General features: G+C 46.2%; 1 protein-coding gene across 1 annotated transcript in view; it reads right to left on the reverse strand.

Moving 5' to 3' along the window:
• Positions 1–13922, reverse strand: part of GINS2 (GINS complex subunit 2) — a 36812-nt gene extending 22890 nt beyond the window's left edge. The window contains exons 1-2 of the mRNA XM_068993268.1: positions 13833–13922; positions 13497–13611 (exon numbers count right to left, since the gene is read on the reverse strand). Coding sequence (XP_068849369.1) covers positions 13497–13611; positions 13833–13922 — 205 coding nt within the window. The remainder of the gene's footprint in view (positions 1–13496; positions 13612–13832) is intronic.
• Positions 13923–19173: the final 5251 nt, after the last annotated feature.

Below are 19173 nucleotides of genomic sequence, written 5' to 3' on the forward strand. Positions count from 1 at the left end.
GGGGCCGTCCCCCACCTCTCTCGGAGAAGGAGTTAACCTACAGCTCCAGTTAATAAGAATTCCTGGGCGTGACAAGGGTGTCTCAGGTCAAACCTCTCTACTGGCAGACTAGCTTGTGTGACAGGATTATCCACACTCTTGCTACTATGTACATGATTGTTTACAACCTCTCAACCATAAACAACACAGAGAGTTTGGAGTATTTTGAAAGTCTTAGTTAGCACTGGGTTTTTCTAAAGATAAAAATCATGTTGGTGAAGGGTTTTTCATTTGTTGAGCCAATATTTGCTGCTAAATCTCCATATTCCATGCCCTTATAATGAATATAACTAACGTATAGGAGAAATAAGTATTAACCTTTAAGATTAATCATGTTAAACCTTAGACTAAGTAAATTCATTTCTTAATTGTAACCCACTACACCTTCACCCTATAGGAATGCAACTTTATCTGGTACCTTCGGAGGGTGGTGCCTGGTTTAAGAAAAATCACCCCTGGAAAATAAGTTTCTGGTTGACTGACCGTTATCAGAAAAGAAAGGATCATAAAATGTCAGCAGGCCTCATGGTCAGAAGATGATGTAAAACCCCTAAGGCCTTTTTGTATACATTTATATGAAGCACCTGATTTTGATAAAGGTCAGGACTGCTGACCCCCACGTGACTTTAAAATTTCCATTTGTCTCTATGTGTAACAAAAGGTATATAAGCAAACCTGAAAAAAAAGAAAACGGATCAGTTTCTGGAAAGACTGATTCCCCCATGTCTTTCTTTCTTGTTCTCCGTTTTTCTGGCTGAATTCCCATCTGGAGCGTGGGTAGTTGCCAAGCCTGCTAATTTTGCCCCAGCTTCTAAGATCCATGTGAGAGAGAGCCCAAGGAGGGGCACTCTCCGCTATTCAAGTGGGCACCGGTGGCCTACGTAGGTGGTGCAAGCTTCTTGTCTCGAAGTTTTATTGGTATCCCACGTAAACCAAGTTATTCAGCCTCTTTTTCTCCACTAGTATTTTCCTACTACACTGTTTCTAATCTCCCTCCATATCTTTAATTAAGCAATTAATTCCTAGGACGCTGACTCCGTCCCCGCTTTGAATTACCCTGGATCCACCCGGGCTGGACCCCGGAAACAACACTGTAAAACTTTAAAAACAAAAAAGATAAAAAGGAACTTATTTACAAAACAGAAACAGACTCACAAATTTATGGTTAGCAAAGGGAAAAAGTGGAAGGGAGAGAAAAATTGGGAGTACGAGACTGACATGTACACACTACAATATTTAAAACAGATAACCAACAAGGACACACAGTATAACACAGGGAACTCTGCTCAGTATTCTGTAAAAACCGTAATGGAAAAAGAATTTGGGAAAGAGATACACATATGCGTGTGCATGCTAAGTTGCTTCAATCGTGTCCGACTCTGCAACCCTAGGGATCATAGCCCACCAGGCTCCTGGTGTACGGGATTCCCCAGGCAAGAACACTGGGGTGGGTTACTATGTCCTCCTCCAGGGGGTCTTCCTCAACCAGAAATCAAACCCACGTCTCTTGCATTGGCAGGTGGGTTCTTTACCATTAGAGCCACCTAAGAAGCCCAATATGTATATGTATAACTGAAATACTATGCTGTAAATCTGAAACTAAGACAACATTGTTGCTCAACTATATATTTCAATATAAAAACTAAAACCCCAAATAAACAAATACGACCAAATAAAACTCAAAAAAGGTTTTGCACAGCAGAGAAAACCATATGGAAAATGACAAGACAATCCCGAGAATGGGAGAAAATATTTGCAAATGAGGTGACCTACAAGGGCTTGCTACTGCTACTGCTAAGTCACTTCAGTCGTGTCCGACTCTGTGCGACCCCACAGACAGCAGCCCACCAGGCTCCCCCGTCCCTGGGATTCTCCAGGCAAGAACATTGGAGTGGGTTGCCATTTCCTTCTCCAATGCATGAAAGTGAAAAGTGAAAGGAAAGTTGCTCAGTCGTATCCGACTCTTAGCAACCCCATGGACTTGCAGCCTACCAGGCTCCTTTGCTCATAGGATTTTCCAGGCAAGAGTACTGGAGTGGGGTGCCATTGCCTTCTCCACTACAAGGGCTTAATCTCCAAAATTTACAAACAACTCATACAATTGAACAACAAAAAAGCTTGAACAATCCAATCTAAAAACGGGCAGACAGTTTCTCTGGCGGCTCAGTGCCAAAGAATCCACCTTCCAATGCAGGAGACGTGGGTTTGATCCCTGATCCGGGAAGATGCCACTTGCTGCATAGCAACTAAGCCTGTGCACCGCATCTGTGCTCCAGAGCCTGGGAACAGCAATGCCTGAGCCCACGCACTGCAACTACTGAAGCCCGAGCACCCTACAGCCTGCACTCCACAACCAGAGTGGCCACTGCAACAAGCAGCCTGTGAACCGCAACTGCGAAGTAGCCCCCGCTACCCACAAACAGACAAAGGCCTGTGCAGCAGTGAAGACCCAACACAGCCAGAATAAATAATCACTTTTTTAAAAAATGGGCAGAAGATGTAAATAGACATTTCTCCAAAGATGGCACAGACAGATGGCAAAAAGCACATGAAAAAGATGCTCGACTCTTTAATTATTCAGTTCAGTTCAGTCGCTCAGTCGTGTCCGACTCTTTGCGACCCCATGAATCACAGCACACCAGGCCTCCCTGTCCATCACCAACTCCCGGAGTTCACTCACACTCATGTCCATCGAGTTGGTGATGCCATCTAGCCATCTCATCCTCTGTCATCCCTTCTCCTCCTGCCCCCAGTCCCTCCCAGCATCAGGGTCTTTTCCAATGAGTCAACTCTTTGCATGAGGTGGCCAAACTATTGGAGTTTCAGCTTCAGCATCAGTCCCTCCAATGACCATCCAGGACTGATCTCCTTTAGGATGGACTGCTTGGATCTCCTTGAAGTCCAAGGGGCTCTCAAGAGTCTTCTCCAACACCACAGTTCAAAAGCATCAATTCTTGAGCTCTCAGCTTTCTTCACAGTCCAACTCTCACATCCATACATGACCACTAGAAAAACCATAGCCTTGACTAGACGGACCTTTGTTGGCAAAGTAGTGTCTCTGCTTTTTAATATCCTGTCTAGGTTGGTCATAACTTTCCTTACAAGGAGTAAGTGTCTTTTAATTTCATGGCTCCAGTCACCATCTGCAGTGATTTTGGAGCCCCTCAAAATAAAGTCTGTCACTGTTTCCACTGTTTCCCCATCTATTTGCTGTGAAGTGATGGGACCGGATGCCATGATCTTTGTTTTCTGAATGTTGAGCTTTAAGCCAACTTTTTCACTCTCCTCTTTCACTTTCATCAAGAGGCTTTAAAGCTCCTCTTCACTTTCTGCCATAGGGTGGTGTCATCTGCATATCTGAGGTTGTTGATATTTCTCCTGGCAATCTTGATTCCAGCTGGTGCTTCATCCAGCCCAGAGTTTCTCATGATGTACTCTGCATAGAAGTTAAATAAGCAGGGTGACAATATACAGCCTTGACATACTCCTTTTCCTATTTGGAACCAGTCTGTTGTTCCATGTCCAGTTCTAACTGTTGCTTCCTGACCTGCATACAGGTTTCTCAAAAGGCAGGTCAGGTGGTCTGGTATTCCTATCTCTTTCAGAATTTTCCAGTTTGCTGCGATCCACACAGTTGAAGGCTTTGGCATAGTCAATAAAGCAGAAATAGATGTTTTTCTGGAACTTTCTTGCTTTTTCTATGATCCAGCAGATGTTGGCAATTTGATCTCTGGGTCCTCTGCCTTTTCTAAAACCAGCTTGAACATTTGGAAGTTCACAGTTCACGTATTCCTAAAGCCTTGCTTGGAGAATTTTGAGCGTTACTTTACTAGGATGTGAGATGAGTGCAATTGTGCAGTAGTTTGAGCATTCTTTGGCATTGCCTTTCTTGGACAAAACTAGAATTCAAAAAGTTACATGCACCCTATGTTCATAGCAGCCCTCCTTACAATAGCTGAGACATGGAAGAAACCCAAATGTCCATCAACAGATGAATTCATAAAGATGAATTCATATATATTTATATGGTAAATACACACAATGAAATACTACTTATCCATAAAAAAGAACAGTATGATGCCATTTGCAGCAACATGGATGGAACTAGACATCACCAAACTAAGTGAAGTAAGTCAGGACAAATCATATATCAGTTATATGTGGAATCTAAAATATGGCATATCCTGGAGAAGGAAATGGCAACCCACTCCGTATTCTTGCCTAAAATCCCATGGACAGAGGAGCCTGGCGGGCTACAGTCCATGGGGTCGCAAAGAGTCTGACACAATTTACCTACTGAGCGCACACATGTACACACAAACATAGGGTTACAGAACAGAAAATAGATACAGCATCATTCTTAATTTTTCCATATTTATATGCAATTAAAATGTAGAAAAAGGTGGGAGGAGATGGAAGTATTAGTGATAATCACCCATACCTTTAAACCTGCAAGTCCAATTATATTGTGAGAACTTGAAATATATGATAAAAAAAAAACCCAGTGCATGTGCATATATACTGTATATTTAAATTTTCCCCTGGCTTGTCTGAGGAGAGGGTAGAAGCAACGGTATGCTTGGCACAAGGTTTCTTTTTTTTTTTCGAAGATTTTTTTTGATGTGTACCAATTTTTTAAACTCTTTATTTGAAGTTGTTGCAATAGTGTTTGTAACACTATTTTTGGATTTTTGGCTGCAAAGCACGTGGGATCTTAGTTTCCTGACCAGGGACTAAACTCCCACCCTCTGCATCAGATGATAAAGTATTAACCACTGCGTCACCAGGGGAGTCCATGGTATGTGGTTTCTCAATGCTGTTCTCCATTAAGATGAAACAAGCTGAGAAGACCAATCTGAGTTTGGGGTAGGGAGAGCTTAACTAAGCCTGAAACATCTTGTCCCAGAAATAAAAATGTGCTCAAAGAATGATAGCGACATAATAAAAGGACAGAGCAGCCAGCCCAAAGGGGCTCCCACTGGCCAAATTTGAAATAACTTTAATATTACAGTATATAGTAAAATAGTTGGTTTTAACCAATTGTATAAAATAAAAATCCATGAGTTTCTTTTAATATAAATAAATGCATACATACATACATAAATAGATGTGATGGGCTCTCTTTTACAATAAAATGACAGCAAATAAGTATAGAAGTAAATCAATGGATGCAAAAACTGCTGGGTAAGAAAATGATAAGAAAATGGATCAAAGTCAAGTTCATCAATTTCAGGGCAATCTGATGTGATGTGTCTCTTTTTTCTTTTTTGGAGTACAGTTGCTTTACAATGCTGTGTTAGTTTCTACTGTGCAGCGAAGTGAATCAGCTATGCTGTGCTTAGTCTTTCAGTCGTGTCCAGCTCTTTGCCACCCCATGGACTGCAGCCCGCCAGGCCACTCTGTCCACGGGATTCTCCAGGCAGGAATACTGGAGTGGGTTGCCATGCCCTCCTCCAGGGGATCTTCCCAGCCCAGGGATCGAACTCAGGTAGCTCACACTGCAGGCAGATTCATTACCATGTGAGCCACCAGGGAAGCCCAAGAATACCGGAGAGGATAGCCTATCCCTTCTCTAGGGATCTTCCCGACCCAGGAATCGAACTGGGGTTTCCTGCATTGCAAGCGGATTCTTTACCAATTGAGCAACCAGAGAAGCCCAAATCAGCTATAAATATACATATACCGCCTCTTTTTTTTTTATTTCCTTCCCGTTATGTGCCTTTTGGTATAAGGCAGTGAGAAGGCCCCAACATCACTTCCCAGGCATCCCTGCTAAAAATGTATAACTTGAATCTAATTTTGAGGAAATGTGAGGCAAATCCAAGCTGACAGACAGTCTATAAAATAACTGCTGTACCCTTAAAAATTTTAAGACCAGTAAAGACAAAGATTGAGGAGAGGTTCCAGATTAAAAGAGTCTATAGAAAAAGAACACTAAATCCTTTGCGGGACTGTGAACTGGATCCCGAAATGGAGAAATAATAGCTGTAAAGGACACTAGTGGGACACTTTTAAAATGTGAATATGGACTGTGGATTAGATAATATTGTATCAATGTTAAATTTCATAATTTTGAGAATTATACTAAAGTAATATAAGAAAATATTCTTGCTCTTAGGAAGTACACATGGTGTACTGCTAAAGGTATACATTGTCTCCAACTTATTCTCAATGATTCAGGAAAAAATTAATATGCCTCTACACAGATTGGCAGATGGAAACTGGTGAATCTGTGTAGAGGGTATATGGATTTTGTTTACAGTATCCTTACAGTGTTTCTCTAAGTTTGAAACTATGTCAAATAAAGAGTTATAAACACCTAAAAAAATGAAATATGGCACAAATGAACCTATCTACAAAACAGAAACAGACTCACACAGAGATCAGACTTTTGATTGGTAAGGGGAGGGGTGGAGGGGGAGAGGGAGTGGCCTGGGAGTTTTGGGTTGGTAGATGCAAACTGTTAGACTGGATAAACAACAAGGTCCTATTGTTAACACTGGAACTATATCCAACCTCCTGGGATAAACCATAATGGAAAGGAATATTAAAAAACATATATATAACTGAGTCAGTCTGCTGTGTAGCTGAGATGGCACAACATTATAAATCATATATACTTCAATTAAAAAAAAACAATGATATAATTCCATTTGCAGCCACATGGATGGACCTGGAGATTATCAAAATAAGTGAAGTAAGCCAGACAAAGACACAAATGAACTTATTTACGAGACAGAAACAGACTCACGAAAAGTGGAGGGGAAAAATAAATTGGGAGTTTGGGATTGACATAAACGCACTACTATATTTACAATAAATAACCAACAAGGATCTACAGAATACCAAACATAACTCTGCTCATTATTCTTTAATAATCAAATAGGAAAAGAATTTGAGAAAGAGACATATGTATATGTATCACTGAGCTACTATGCTGTACACTTGGAACTAAGAACACTGTTATTCAACTATACTCTGACAGAAAATAAAAATTAAAACCAAAAATAAATGGTATCAAATGAAACTGAAAAGCTTTTGCACAGCAGAGGAAACCGTAAGGAAAATGATAAGCCAGTCCACAAAATGGGAGAAACATTTGCAAATGATGAGACCAACAAGGGATCAATCTCCAAAACTGACAAAGAGCTCATGTAGCTCAATTTCAAAAACATAAACAACCCATCAAAAAAAAGGAAGGAGACCTAAACAGACTTCTGTCCAAAGAAGACACACAGACGACCACAGGCACATGAGAAGATGCCAACATCACTAATTATTGGAGAAATGCAAATCAAAACTACAATGAGATATCACCTCACACTGGTCAGAATGGCCATCATCAAAAAGTTTACAAACAGTAAATGCTGGAGAGGCTGTGGAGAAAAGGGAACCCTCCTACACCGCTGGTGGGGACAAACCATGGTGCTGAGACTCGAGAGTTCATTGGACCACCAGACCAGACCAGCCAATTCCAGAGGAAATCAACCCTGAACTTTCACTCAAAGTCCTGATGCTGAATTTCCAATACTTTGGCCACCTGATGCAAAGAGTTGACCCCTTGGAAAAGACCCTGATGCTGGGAAAGACTGAAGGCAAAAGAAGGGGCAGAAGAAGATGAGATGGTTAGATAGCATATCAACCCAATGTACATGAAGTTGAATAAACTCTGGGAGATAGTGGAGGACAGAGCAGCCTGGTGTGCTGCAGTCCATGGGGTCGCAAAGAGTCAGACACGACTTAGCTACTGAACAACAGTCACTATGGAGAACAGTATGGAGGTTCCTTAAAAAACTAAAAACAGAGTTACCATATGATCCAGCAATCCCACTCCTGGGCATATATTTGGACAAAGCTATAATTTAAAAAGATACATGCACACCTATGTTCACAGCAGTGCTGCTTACAATAGCTGAGACAAGGAAGAAACCTAAATGTCTATCAACAGATAAATTCATAAAAAAGATATGCTACATATATACACTGGAATATTACTCAGCCGTGAAAAAGAATGAAATAATGCCACTTGCAGTAACATGGATACGCCTGAAGATTATCATACTAAGTGAGGTAAGCCACACAGAGAAAGGCAAGTATCACATAATGTCACTTATATGCAGAATTGAAAAATATGCAAATACACTTATTTACAAAACAGAAACAGTCACAGACTTAAAAACAAACTTAGCATTACCAGTGGAAAAAGGTAGAGGGAAGGGATGAATTGAGAGCTTGGGATTGACATATACACACTAAAATGTTTAAAACAGATAACCAACAAGGACCTACTGTAGAGCACAGGGAACTCTCAACAATCTCCAATAGCTTAAATGAAAAAAGAATTTGAAAGAGAGAAAATACATGTATATGTATAACTGAATTACTTTTCTGTACACCTGAAAATAATACAACACTGTTAATCAACTACACTTCAATGTAAAATAAAAACAAAAAAAGACAACCTACAGAATGGGAGATGTCTGCAAATGATGTGACCAACACGGGATTAGTCTCCAAATTTACAAAAGCTCAGGATGCTTAACAGCATTAAAACAACCCAATCAACTAATGGGCAGAAGACCTAAATAGACATTTCTCCAAAGAAGACAGATGGCCAAAAGGCACTTAAAAAATGTTTAACATCGCTGATTATTAGAGAAATGCAAATCAAAACTACAATGAAATATCACCTCACAGCAGCCAGAACAGCTACCATCGAAAAGTGCACACACAATAAACGCCGTAGAGGGTGTGGAGAGAAGGGAACTCTCCAACACTGTTGGTGGGAATGTAAATTGGTGCAGCCACTCTGGAGAACAGTATGGAGGTTCCTTAAAAAACAGAGCTATCTTAATATGACCCTGCAATTCCACTCCTGGGCATATATCCAGAGAAAAACATGATCCTAAAGGATGCATGCATCCCAATGTTCATCGCAGCATTGTTTCCAGCAGTCAAGACACGGAAGCAACCTAAATGTCCAGAGAGAGGAATGGATAAAGAAATGTTACATATATCCTAGGAATATTACTCTGCCATTAAAAAGAGTGAAATCATGTCATATGTAGCAACATGGATGGACCTAGAAATTGTCATAGTGAGTGAAGTAAGTCAGAAGAGAAATATCGTATGACATTCCATATACGTGGTCTCTAAAAAGAAATGATACAAACCAACCTACAAAACAGAAAGAGACTCACAGAGAAAGAACTTATGGTTGCCAGGGGGAAAGAATAGTAGTTTGGAATAGACATGTACACTCTGGTACATTCAAAACGGATAACCAACAAGGACCTACTCTATAGTTTATGGAACTCCACTCAATGTTATGTGGTATTCTGAATGAGAGGGGCATCTGGGGGAGAATGGATACATATATACGGATGGCTAAGTCACTTTGCTGTCTACCTGTAACATCATAACGTTATTAATCAATTACACCCCAATACCAAAGAAAAAGTTAAAAATAAATAAAATAGATAACCAACATGACCTAACCAACAATGAACTCTGCTCAATAGTCTAATAGCCTAAATGAGAAAAGAAATTTAAAAAGGGTAGATACACGTATATGTATAACTGAATCACTTTGCTGTTCACCTGAAACTACACAACACTGCTAATCAACTATACTCTAACACAAAGTCAAAAACAAAAAGGACCTCATTAAACTCAAAAGCTTTTGCATGGCAAAGTAAACCATAAACAAAAGACAACCCACAGAATGGGACATGTTAAAAGATCAATCTCCAAATTTTGCAAAGAGCTCATGTATCTCAATATGAAGAAAAAAAAAAAACACCCAATCAAAACACAGGCAGGAGACCTAAGAAGACTTTTCTCCAAAGACGACATACAGATGTCTACTAAGAGGTACATGTCAATACCACTAGTTATTAGAGAAATCCAATCAAAACTACAATGAGGGCTTCCCTGGTGGCTCAGTGGAAAAGAATCTGCCTGCCAATGCAGGAGACACCAGTTTGATTCCTGGTCCAAGAAGACTTCCACGTGCCTTGGAGTAACTAAGCCCGTGCTTCACAATATTGAGCCTGCGCTCTAGAGCCTGAAAATCACGACTACTGAGCCCACGAGACTCAACCACTGAAGCCCAAGTGCCCTAGAGTCTATGCTCTGCAACAAGAGAAGCCTGCACACCAGAATGAAAGAAGAGACCCAGCTTGCCGCAACTAGAGAAAAGCCGCGCAGCAAAGAAGATCCGGGACAGTCAAAATATAAATACAATGAAAAAATAAAGTTCTTAAAAAAAAAAACAAAAAACCTACAATCAGATATCACCCCACACCAATTAGAATGGTGATCATCAAAAATTCTACAAAAAATAAGGACTTTCCTAGAGGTCCAGTGGTTAAGACTCCAGGTTTCCAAGGCAAGTGGCATGGGTTAGATCCCTGGTTGGTCAGGGAACTAAGATCCCACATGACATGCAGCACGGACAAGAAAATACATTAAAAAAAAAAAAAAATCTACAAATAGGGGCTTCCCGGTGCCTCAGTCAGTAAAGAATCTGCCTGCAATGCAGGAGACCTGAGTTCCATCCCTGGGTCAGGCAGATCCCCTGGAGAAGTAAATGGCAACCCACTCCGGTATTCTTGTCTGGGAAATCCCATGGACAGAAGAGCCTGGCGGGCTACAGGCCATGGGGTTGCAAGAGGTAGACAAGACTTGGCCAAGAAGCCACTCACATACTTTCCTGAAACAGAAGTTACAATAAAATGTTTTTTTAAAAAACTGCAAACAATAAATGCTGAGGGTGGGAACGTAAACTGGTGGAGCCACTACGAAGAACAGTATAGAGGGTCCTCAGAAAACTGAAAAAGAATTACCATGATTCTGCAATCCCACCACGTGGCCTCTACCTGGAAAAACACCCAGTTCAAAAAGATACAAGCTGTTTTCTATGTCTGCATCTCCACTGCTGCCCTGCAATCGGTTTATCAATACCTTCTTTCTAGATTCCATATACATGTGGTTAAGAGATTTGTTTTTCTCTCTCTGACTTAAATCACTCTGGCTAAATTATGTTGATGTATGGCAGAAATCAAACCAATATTGTGAAGCAATTATCTTTCAATTAAAAATAAAATAATTTAAAAATATAAGAGGAAAAAAATGCAAACTAAAAAAAAAAAAAGGTACAAGCTGAGGGCTTCCCTGGTGACTCAGTGGTAGAGAATCTGCCTGCCAAGGCGGGAGACGTGGGTTCAATTCCTGGTCTGGGAATATCCCACATGCTGCAGAGCAACTAAGCCTGTGCGCCACAACTGCTGAGCCTGCGCTCTAGAGCTCGTGAACCACAGCGGCTGATCTCAGCAACAGGAGAAGCCGCTGCAGTGAGAAGCCGGGGCACCGAAACTAGAGAGCAGCCCCCGCTCACCACGACCAGACAGAGGCCTGTGCAGCAGTGAAGACCCAGCACAGCCAGAAGAGTGAGTGAGTGAGTGAGTGTCGCTCAGTCGTTTCTCTTTGCAACTCCATGGACTATCCACGGAATGCTCCAGGCCAGAATACTGCAGTGGCTAGCCTTTCCATTCTCCAGGGGACCTTCCCAACCCAGGAATAGAACCCAGGTCCCCCACAATGCAGGCTGATTCTTTACCAGCTGAGCCACAAGGGAAGCCCCAAAATACTGGAGTGGGTAACCTTTACTTTCTCCAGTGGATCTTCCTAACCTGGGAATCGAACCAGGGTCTCCTGCATTGTAGGCGGATTCCTTAACAACTGAGCTATCAGAAAAGCCCCTGACACAGCCAAAAATAAATACATAAAAAACTAAATATGTTAAAAACAAACAAAAAAAAGAGAGTTATCTGAAATTAAAAAAAAAAAAAGATACAAGTGGCACTTCCCTGGAAGGCCAGTGGCTAAGACTCAGAGCTTTCAGTGCAGGGGGCTTGGGTTCTATCCCTAGTCAGGGAACTAAGATCCCATATACTGCACAGTGCAGCCAAAAATAAATAAACACATGCACCCCAATGTTCACTGCAGCCCTGTTTACAATAGCCCAGACATGGAAGCAATGCAAATGTCCACCGACAGATGAATAAACAGATGTGGTGTGTATACACACACACACACACACACACACACACACACACACTGGAGTATCACCCAGCCATTAACAAGAATGAAATAATGTCCCTTGCAGCAACACGGGTGGACCTGGCTATCATCATGCTAAGTGACGTAAACCAGACAGAAAAAGACAAATACTAAAAGCACAAGCAAGAGTTGATAAACAGCGCCTCATTAAAATTTTAATCACTGCGTGTCAAAGGACACTAGGAAGAATGTGAAAAAACCACCCATACAATATAGGAGAAAATATCTGTATCATATAGGTGATACATAGTTTTTAGGTTCCCCCTAAGATATGCCTTATATGGGGATCTAAAAAAAAATGATACAAATGAACTTATTTACAAAACAGAAACAGACTCAGGCTTAGAAAATAAACCTTGAGTTAGGAAAGGGGAAAAGTGGAGGGGAGGGATACCTTGGGAGTTTGGGACTGAGATACACACACTATTACATTTATTTATTATTTTGCATTGCATGTGTGTGTGCTCAGTTGCTTCAGTCGTGTCCAACTCTTTGCGACCCTATGGACAATAGGCCGACAGGCTGCTCTGTCCAAGGGGATTCTCCAGGCACGAATACTGGAGTGGGTGGCCATGCCCTCCTCCAGAGATCTTTCCCACCCAGGGATCAAACCCACATCCCCTGAGACTCCTGCACTGCAGGTGGATTCTCACATGCTGAGCCACCTGGGAAGCCCCGTTTTGTACTGAGGTATAGCCAATTAACAAACAATGTTGTGACAGTTTCAGGTGAACAGCAAAGGGACTCATCCATCCACATACGTATACCCACTCTCCCCCAAACTCCGCTCCCATTCAGGATGCCGCATAACCTGAAGCACAGTTCTGGGTGCTACAGGAATGTGTCCTGCTAGATTTAAAATGGATAACCAACAAGCACCTACTGTATAGCACATGGAACTCTGCTCAATATTCTCTAATAACCAAGATGTAGAATTTCAAAAAAGAGTGGACACGTGCACATACACCTGAATCACCTTGCTGCACACCAAGAACTAACCCAACGTTGTTATTCAACTAATACTCCAATATAAAAGAAAAATCAGGGACCTCCCTGGTGGTCTAGTGGCTAAGACTCGCCCCTCCCCGCATTGAAAGGGGCCCAGGTTCAATCCCTGGTCGAGGAACTAGGTCTCCCAAATCACAACTAAAAGACCTGAATGCCTGCAACTAAGACCTGGCGCAGCTAAACAAATAAAAAGGAAATTTTAAAAAGTTTTTAAATAAAGAGAGTGGAAATAATATTACAGTGAAAACCTGAACTACCGTTGGTACACACGCCCCAAACGGCACCCCGCCTCCCAACCACTCGCGGGGCCCGCTCCGCGTCCTCACCCACGTCCATCCACTCGGGCGGGAGCAGCCGACACTTCTGTCTCTGCTTCAGGTTGACTGCCAGCCACAGAGGTACCTGCACCGGTAGGCCGGGGTTGAAAGGCCCCAGGTCGCCCTGCAAACACGCACACCCCGTCACTCACAAATGCAGGGCTTGGACCTCCGCAGTCCGCGAGCTGACGCCCTGCGCGGTCTCGGCCGGCCCCGCGCCCCGCCACCCCCCTGCACCGGCTGCCCAGCTCAGCCCGACTACACCTGCGGGCCCTGGGCCCCGACAACCCAGCCTGCCGGGAGCGGGAGCCCACCAGAGCGAGCCGGGGGCCCGGCGGTTCTCACCCCGATGAGGTAGATCTTGTCCAGGCTGAAGTTTGGGATGATGGTGACCAGCTCCTTCTCGGCCAGAAACTCCACCTCCGCTGCGTCCATGGCGTAGCCACCGGCCGACCCAGGACTCGCCGCCGCCGCCGCCTCAGGTCCCTCAGCTTCCGAGAAAACACCGCTGTGTCCGCCGCTTTCCCGCCACCGCGTAGAGCCCGCCCCCTGGCCGGAAGGAGCCCTGGCCGGCCTATAGGAAGACGGCGCTCTACGTGGGGAGGTGGAAGGCGGGGAGAGTGACTGTTACGAGCCCGAGGATTGGCCATCTTGAACGGGACTGCGGAGCGGATCCCGCCCCCTGGCGGCAGGCCCCGCCCTCCCCCGTGTCCCGGTCTCGCCCCTCCCGTGCGCCGCTCGCCTGCAGCCTCCGGCTCGCCTGCAGCCTCCGGCTCGCCTGCACCTAGGACCGCCCTCGGTGTCCCTTCACGAGCCCCTGGCGCCTGCCCTCCCACACCGCGAGTCAAACTGGGGCTGGGTGGGCTTCGGGGCCGGGAGTTGTTCAGTCGCTCAGTCGTGTCCGACTCTGCAACCCCTTGGACTGCATCGCGTCAGGCTTCCCTGTCCATCACCATCTCCCCCATCTTGCTCAAACTCATGTCCATCGAGGCGGTGATGCCACCCAACCGTCTCATCCTCCGTCGCCCCCTTCGGAGCCAGGAGTTAAAGCATGTAATTGGTAACGGTGAAACCTGGCTACACAAACGCGGTACCCCCACCAACCACCCACCCAAGCAGAGTGAGGGAAGGCGTTATTTCCTTTAAGTTCACAATCTTCTGGCCTCCCTGTACGCGGGGTAACATCTATAAAAATGCAGATTCCTTCATCGCACCCACATATTCCAATTCAGAAACTGCGGAAGGAAAGGCTCACAACCTGCACTTTTACAGTCTCCGCAGGTGAAACCTGTGAAGGGGCGAGTTTGCAAATAGGTATCAGTGAGTTCGGCTCTTAACTGTTGGTCCGTCCGGGTGCCCTCTATAGAGTGAACCATTGCAGCAGTGGTTCTCATGCCCTCCTCTGGCAGCATCCCTTCCCTACCCTCCCTCACCCTTCCCCCAGAGATGCCCAGTGTTGACGGCACGCTCCCGCAGACTTCTGATTCAGTGGTCTGGGTGAGGATAGAGGACTGACCTCTAACCAGGGTCAGGCGGATTCCAGTGGGGTGATGATAAGCCAGGAGAGCTTCCGCCTGAGGTGAAGCACCTAGAGGAGGACTGGGGTGGGGGGAGGGTGATGCTGAACTTGACAGCATTAGCTTCAGGCTCCAAGAAAAAGCATATGTGACAGGAGAATTTCAGGGTTCTAGATCCCTTCAGGAAAGCTCCCTCACCCCACAAAACCACACACTTTCCTGTCTAACCATCCAGAAAACTGCCCCATGTCAGGTTGTTGGGAAGATGAAATAAAGCCATCATCCAGTTCTGCCCATTCACATGGCCTGGAAAGCGGTTTGTTGTTTATCTGCGTTGGATATTACCATGACTAGCCTGGAGATTTCCTTCATTGTGTCATTTACGAAGACAAATACTTTCCAAGAAAATAAAAGATCCCCTGGGAATGCTGTGTAACCGAGAGCAAGTGACCACTCTGAACGTCTGTATTTTCATCTGCAAAAGAAGTAGGAGGGGAAGGAGTCCCCAGGGTATTTGAAGAAGAGGCGGGTGGCAGGCCACATGGCCCCTCCTAAAATAGAAGCTCCCTCAAGCATCTGCAGAGAGTGTGTGCCAACTTGTCTGGGTTTTGATTGATGGGGCAATGTTTCCTTGACTGGCAAATATTTGCGTTTCAAAGTTGGAGAGGCTTCCCTCCCTGATTTCCGCAGACTGTAAACGCACAAAGGGAAAGAGCTGGTGGGAGAGCCGAGGTTCAAAGAGGCCTTGGGGGGATCATGAGTGCTAGCAGAGCCCAGAATCCTGGAGTCCTTTCTGGGAGCGTGGGGACTTGCCGCTGCTAATCTCACAGGGCTGTAGGCAGAACGAGACAAAGCGGGTGCGGCCTTCCACACTACAAGATGGAGGCGTCTGGGAGCCTCAAACTGGAGTAGACACCAAGATCCTTCAGTTCAGTTCAGTCACTCAGTGACTGACTCTGCGACCCCATGGACTACAGCACGCCAGGCCTCCCTGTCCATCACCAACTCTCAGAGTTTACTCAAATTCATGTCCATTGAGTCAGTGATGCCATCCAACCATTTCATCCTCTGTCATCCCCTTCTCCCACCTTCAATCTGTCCCAACATCAGGGTCTTTTCAAGTGAGTCAGTTTTTTGCATCTGGTGGCCAAAGTATTGGACATGTATTGGACAAATACTGGACAAACAAGTATTGGACAAGGTCCTTAGGGGGACCTTGTTAAAGCGGCAGGATTCACAACAGCCAAAAGGTGGAAACCACCCAGATGTCCACCGCTCTCCCGTGGTCCGCGGGGAATGGTGGGGAAGCAGCAACCTGCGGCGGGTGGCATCTCCCAGCTAGGGAGGTGGCTAGAATTACAGTCATGGAAGCAGAAGGGACATGCAGAGCGGAAAAACACCTCCTCCTGAAACTCTCTCTTCCCTCACCCCAGCTGAAAGGGGCCTTGGGATGGTACCCGCCACGGACAAAGACTGCTTCACTACCTGGGCCCCTCTAAGGTCTCGAGGCAGGGGTGATAGCATGACCCCTGCAGGCCTGGCTCCCTTGCTGTTTCTGGCCACTGGCGAATTCGACTGGTGGGGCCCAGCTGCTCCAACTGGTGCCTCTTCCGACCTTCACCTCCTAGAGCCCTCGGGAGGCGGGGAGGGAATGACTGATGTAGGTGAAGTTCTCAGATGCGTCTGGCCCAGCTGTGCAGACAGCCGTGGTTCCTACGCCCGGCGGCAGGGCTGGCTCTGCTCACGACAGCCCTTAAGGTGTCCTTCTCCCTGCTGAGTGCAGTGGTGAGTGAAGCAGGAAAGACAGACAGCTCCGGTTCTCCAGGGCCTCTGTGTAAGCTGCTCCCCAGAAGCTGACCAGATCCTGAGTGGACTGGGTGAGAGATGCAGGTTGGGGAGTGCTGTGAATGGATGAGCAGTTTACAGAAAGAGAGCTCCGGGGGGCGGAGTGGGGATGGGACCCAGTCCAACACTAGGAGAATCACCTGAAGGCTGGGAGCGGATGTCTAGCTGAGCGCTGGCGATGGCACCTAGGGCAACAGCCCAGGGGACCAAGAGGAGGGACGGTCTGAAACCAGAGCCCATGGACTGCCTGCAGGGTTCCAGAAAGCCTGGCCCGAGGAAGCCTCTGGACCCCACCCAGTGGCCATAGGTCTTTCCCAACTGCCTGTGGCTCCGCACAGCACAGCAGTGTCCCCCTAATCGCCACCGTTGGGCCTGCGAGTCCCTCCCTGCTGCTTGCAGGCCACCGGAGTCTGGCAGGGGAGCCAGCCCGCAAGCCGCAGGGCGCACATCACGGCTGAGCCGGGTGGGAGCTCTCAAATGCCTCCGACACGGTGCGAATACACTCTTGTGTCTTTTTGCCATCTGCTGCTGTCATTAAAAAATTACATTTCCATCTGTTTTCACACTTTTCTCCCCTCCCAGCCTCCCCTCCCGGAGGCATACAGCATGAATCCCACGTCGAGGACGCGATCGCTGCCTCGCCTTTTGGAGCCTAGGAACATAGCTGGGACACATGGGGTTAGGGGTAATGGGCTTCGTGGGCGACCAGAGCTATTCACTCCTCCTAGATCGACTGACCATGACCTCTGCCCTCCACACACCAACCCCTCCACACACACTTTGTGGGAAGCCACTTACGAAGCTTATTTTGTTGCTGGTTTTAATTAGAATGTGTGGCTTTAGCATTAAAAATAAATGGAAAATAAACTGCAAGCATTAGTAACCATTTCCCTTGGGAATGTATTTAAAGAAGAACAGACTCAAGAAATAAGAATCAGGGAGCCATGTCTTGGGCTCAGAAAAAAATTGTCATTCTAGATCAACGCCAAAGATGTAACCCCTCTCCCTGACCAATATAGCATGCCTGACCTTTCATGAAGGGTCAAGTCCACGGAAAACCCAACAACCCCCTCACAAGGCTGCAACCACAGACTTCGCCTGGTGGATCTCCTCGAACACAGCTTTGCAAACATCAGCATAACCGCTAACATTCCAGGTTCCGTACGTACGGTCATCTGCTTCATCTTCCCAACAACCTGGTTACCACCTTCTTTTGAAGATGGAGGAAGCTGAGGCTCAGAGTCGATCAGTTAATAATTTATCTTTGTTTTAACTTTTGGCTGTGCCCCACAGCATGTGGGACCTAGTTCCCCAACCAGAGGTCAAATCCACCTCCCCTGGACTGGAAGGGGGAGTCGTAACCACTGGTCCACCAGGGAAGTCCGATGCTGAGGCTCAGAGAAGCAAAGTAACTCGCTCCAGGTTGCCCATCTGACAAAGGAAGCATGGGGATGGACAGGGCAGGCTGGGTGCCAGGCCCCAAGGAAGGCTTCAGGTGGAAGCAGTTTATTCACAAGGCCCTCCTGGGATGCTCCAGGAAGGCGGGAGATCTCCAGGGCCAGTTCAGGTTAAGGAGCAGGTTTCTACTGCTGGCCCCTTGGGGCTCAGACCACCCCCACGCCACCCCACTCCCCACCAGCCTGGGGCTCCCAGGGAAGCCTGGCTCCTTACAATACCAGCACTGCCCCCAAGGAGCTGGTTAGAGACACAACAGTAGGCCCAGCCCAGACCTCCCCTAACGAAGGGCATCTGCCTTTGAACCAGCTCCCAGCTGACAGCACCTTCACAAAGCACAGGTCTCAGAGTCCCCTCACCAGCACCAGGAGGAGGAGCAAGGGAGGGGGGGAATGTATCTGCTAACTCCCATCCCTAGTGGGTGAGGGGTACCACCAGGCGGCCTGGAGAGCCCCCAGACCAGCAGCTCCCGCAGCAGAGGAGGCCCTCGGGCGTTTTGAAGTGGAACCCTGCCCTCACGCACACACACGGGGCTCTGTCACACCCAGGGATGTGGTCCCAGGTGGCCCGCTCCCACCACCCACCCCACACTCACCCCTCCAGACTCCTCAGGTCCCCGCTGCATTGTGCCCACTCCCCAGATGAGCAAACGGAGGCCCAGGGAGGTAGGTGCCCTGAGTGATCATGTCCCCCATTTACTGACTGTCTGCTCCACGCCAGGTACTATGTGGGCTTTGTATGGAGATGGTTTTCCTTAACGCATGTGGGCTCGCCACGTGGGAGGTTGTGCTCTCCTCACTTCACAGGTGAAAGCAAGATTCAGAGGGGTTGAACAGCTTTCCAAGGTCACACAGCACAGCACAGGGTCT

This window comes from Capricornis sumatraensis, chromosome 20 (genome assembly GCF_032405125.1).
Source record: "Capricornis sumatraensis isolate serow.1 chromosome 20, serow.2, whole genome shotgun sequence".
Taxonomy (NCBI): Eukaryota; Metazoa; Chordata; class Mammalia; order Artiodactyla; family Bovidae; genus Capricornis; species Capricornis sumatraensis.